General features: G+C 30.1%; 1 protein-coding gene across 1 annotated transcript in view; it reads right to left on the bottom strand.

Moving 5' to 3' along the window:
* Positions 1–7: 7 nt before the first annotated feature.
* LOC105315517 (ankyrin repeat domain-containing protein 50-like) overlaps positions 8–1,707 on the bottom strand; it is a gene marked incomplete at its 3' end in the record, with an annotated part of 4,361 nt that continues 2,661 nt past the window's right edge. Inside the window, exons 5-7 of the mRNA XM_011410198.2 lie at positions 1,453–1,551; positions 711–809; positions 8–103 (exon numbers count right to left, since the gene is read on the bottom strand). Coding sequence (XP_011408500.2) covers positions 8–103; positions 711–809; positions 1,453–1,551 — 294 coding nt within the window. The remainder of the gene's footprint in view (positions 104–710; positions 810–1,452; positions 1,552–1,707) is intronic.

Raw genomic sequence — 1,707 nt, 5'->3', positions numbered from 1 at the left:
GACTCACATGAACTGAAGTATTTGGATCATCTTCTTCACTTAATAACTGTACAATATTAGCATATTCTCTACTTGCTGCTGCAACTAAAGCAGTTTCTCCATACTATAAAAATAAGACCATAAATAATGTTAAGTGTGTGTACATGTACATGTAGCTGTTAATATTCCATTCAGCTCTGTTCCTTATATATGAACATGTGAACCAATCAATAGCTTTAAAAGTATAGAAGAGAACTTATATATGTACATGTATTTCTATATTTTTGTGCTCTAACTAAAATTTTAGTAAATTTTTTGGAAAAATGAAAATTAAATATTTATGATAGTAACTTTATAATCAATATGTGGAGTTATTATACAGTTATTTACAGTGTATGATTCAAAATTTTCAATTTTACAAAAATTACAAAAATAACTGAAGACAAAAATTTATAATTATTCAGTGTATTGACTATTGACATGCAGTAGAATACAGAGGATTGTTAGTTACAATTACACATATTGGACCTGTTATGGTTTTCTCATTCAAAACTGATAGTTAAGAAGGCACTGTGTATGGGTACATAAGTGCACATGTAATAAATCCTTAGCTACCAATGAAATAATGTGAGCAGCAAAAATTATAAATATTTGATGGGAATTTGATTTTAATCTTGTAAAATTGAATAAAAAATATTTATGGTGCATTAATTACAGTACATGATACTCACAATATTTGCAGTGCTTCGATCAGCTCGATTATTTAATAGCAACTGTACAATGTCATAATGTCCTTCCTCTGCTGCTACAATAAGAGCAGTATCTCCTTCCTATAATAACGAGATAATGATATCATAATAAACTCGTATTGCACCATAATTGCATAGTTGTGGGTGGCTTAGATCACTGCAGTGGTCTTTCTGGGTTAAAGTACATGTGGTACATGTACCTTTAATAACTAATTAATTCTTGCTGCATTAGAGCCTCTTGATAGCAATTAAATTGCTTGGTGGAAACTTTTGAAAAGTATTTTTAAATTCTGTAACATTCTCATTCCTCTACTGATGTTATTAATGAAATCACATTTTTATAACCTGGAGCCCATGAGATTTATATATTCTATACACATTATATTGAAAAGAATAACGATTAAGATGCTTTAATTACCAATCCACCCATGTCGTTTACATAAAGTGGGTATAACCAGCAAACAAAATGGCAGCTAACTCATGGAAACTTTCTAACAGCAAGATATCATATAGAGAGAGAACCTCTATAAGTCTTAATAAGAACCCAGCTATGCATGCAAGATAGTGAAAAATTAGGAACACTTTTACACTAATTAGTATTTCTAACTAAGGCAACGGTTAGTACATCAATTTCAAATTATAAGATACATGTACATGTACATGTAGGTACATAAGCATGTACGTATAACAATAATATTTAATGATATAAAACCAAATAACTTACAATGCTTGAATGTGAAGGATCAGCTCCTTTCTTCAGCAGTAATTCTACTACATCACAGTTTCCTCCTCTTGCTGCTTCAATAAGAGCAGTATCTCCTCTCTATAATAACAAGATAAGGATAGGTTAGTTTGTAATGTTGCAATTGCCCCAAAACATTTAACAAATAATAACATTTTAAAAGAGTAAAGCATTAAATATTGCAGTTTAAACACAATACCGTATAGCAGGAAATTTTGAAGGGAATTAAATTTGGCA

Source organism: Amphimedon queenslandica, unplaced genomic scaffold (assembly GCF_000090795.2).
Source record: "Amphimedon queenslandica unplaced genomic scaffold, v1.1 AMPQUscaffold_9823, whole genome shotgun sequence".
Lineage (NCBI taxonomy): Eukaryota > Metazoa > Porifera > Demospongiae > Haplosclerida > Niphatidae > Amphimedon > Amphimedon queenslandica.
This window is presented reverse-complemented; position numbering and strand designations above follow the sequence as displayed.